This window comes from Trichoderma harzianum, assembly GCF_003025095.1.
Source record: "Trichoderma harzianum CBS 226.95 unplaced genomic scaffold M431scaffold_114, whole genome shotgun sequence".
Taxonomy (NCBI): Eukaryota; Fungi; Ascomycota; class Sordariomycetes; order Hypocreales; family Hypocreaceae; genus Trichoderma; species Trichoderma harzianum.
The window spans coordinates 931-2,546 of record NW_020209362.1 but is presented as its reverse complement, the minus strand read 5'-3'; the positions used below and the strand labels follow the sequence as shown (position 1 = coordinate 2,546).

The 1,616-nt window shown below is 22.7% G+C and overlaps 1 protein-coding gene across 1 annotated transcript; it reads right to left on the bottom strand.

Moving 5' to 3' along the window:
* Nucleotides 1-441: 441 nt before the first annotated feature.
* Nucleotides 442-663, bottom strand: M431DRAFT_102626 (hypothetical protein; the record flags this gene model as incomplete). Its single annotated transcript, XM_024911466.1, has 2 exons — nucleotides 442-570; nucleotides 604-663. Coding segments are annotated over 2 exons (189 nt in total), but the record flags the coding sequence as incomplete, so codon positions are not given.
* Between the last annotated feature and the right edge of the window lie 953 nt (nucleotides 664-1,616).

Below are 1,616 nucleotides of genomic sequence, written 5' to 3'. Positions count from 1 at the left end.
CATAGGGTATTAATAACTTAGAGGAGTTAGATAGGGTTAAGCGTAAAGAAGCGGAGGCTGCTCGTTAGGCTGTAATATTATTACCTAATTTAACTAATCCTATAACTGCAGGTTCTGCGGTTAACGCTGTTAATTAAGACGCTTTTAACCCTTCTTTACTAAACCTAAACTTTAGTAAAAGTTATTTATAAGGTCTTTTAAGTACTTAAGATCCTTAATAGTTTGCTATAATTTTTCTATTTTATTATAGCCTTTTTATTTTACTAGGTATTTAGTTTATTAGGTATTTTTATTAAATTTTATTATTTTAAGCTTTTTAACTTTATATTTAAGTTCTTTACCTTAAATAATAATTTTGTCCTATATAACTTTACCTATTTTTTTATTTACTAATACTTTTTCTAATAGTAAAATATAAAAATTTAAATATATAGTTCTTCTTTATTTCCCTAGGGTAAGTAAAAGATTTATTTTATAATTAATAGGTTTAATTTTCTTTATAACTTTGTAAGGTCTAAGTTTTTTAAAATTAAGCTTATTACTTAGCCTATTTGTCTTAATGTTTAGCTGCTTATCGTTTTACAAGTATTAAAGTAGGTAGACTATGTCTCCTTCCTTAAAGGTTAGTCCTCTAATCCTTCTTATATCTGCAAATTTAGCTATTTATTATTTAATAAATTTAAGTTATACTTATAATTCTTAATGTAGTTCTTTAAATTTATTAGCTATAATAATAGCTTTACTAGTATTTTCTCCTTTAATAAGTAGCTAATGTAGATCTAGTTTAAACCCGTAGTTTGCGTAAAATAGTAAGTAGTTTATAGATTTTACTAGTGTATTATTATAGAATACTTAGGCAGTTAGTAAATATTCTGCTTAATTATTTTAGTTAAAGTTAACGTAGTACTATAAGTATATTTTAATAATTTAGTTAATTTGTTTTATTTATTTATTTATCTAGGGGTAGTAAGCTGTACTAGTTTTATATTTTAGTCCGATTTATGCTATAAGTAATTACTAAAATTTTAATATAAATATAAATCCTTTATCTAAGATAATTTTGTTTAGTAGTTTATAGTTTACGTAGATATATTAGAAAAATACATAAGCTAAGTCTTTTATAGAGCTTTTTTCTTTTACTAAGATAAAGTAAGCTATTTTTAAGAGTTAGTTAACTACTATAAAGATGCTGTCCTAAGTATTATCGGTTATAGGTTTTCTTAAAGGTAGAAGCTTTATAATGTAGTTAAACGTTATTAATTCCTAATTCCTAACTGAAATTAGTAAGGGTTATAGTTTTTTATAAGGAAGATAGTATAATACCTTGGCTTATTTATATATTATATATTTTAATATAACCTTCTGTACCTATTTCTTAATACCTTTAAATTTAAAGTATTATATAATTTATTATATAGTTTTTCTAATTTTATAGTATCCGTTAAGTTTATGTACGTAAACTAATTTTACTACTTTACTTCGTAAGTCTTTTAGTACCTAAATAAGTCTATCTAGTGTTAGATATTCTGTATTTATAGAAATACCTTCTAGGTATTATTTATTTTCCTAGTTTTTAACGTATTCCTTTATATTATTAATAATTAGATTATCTATTT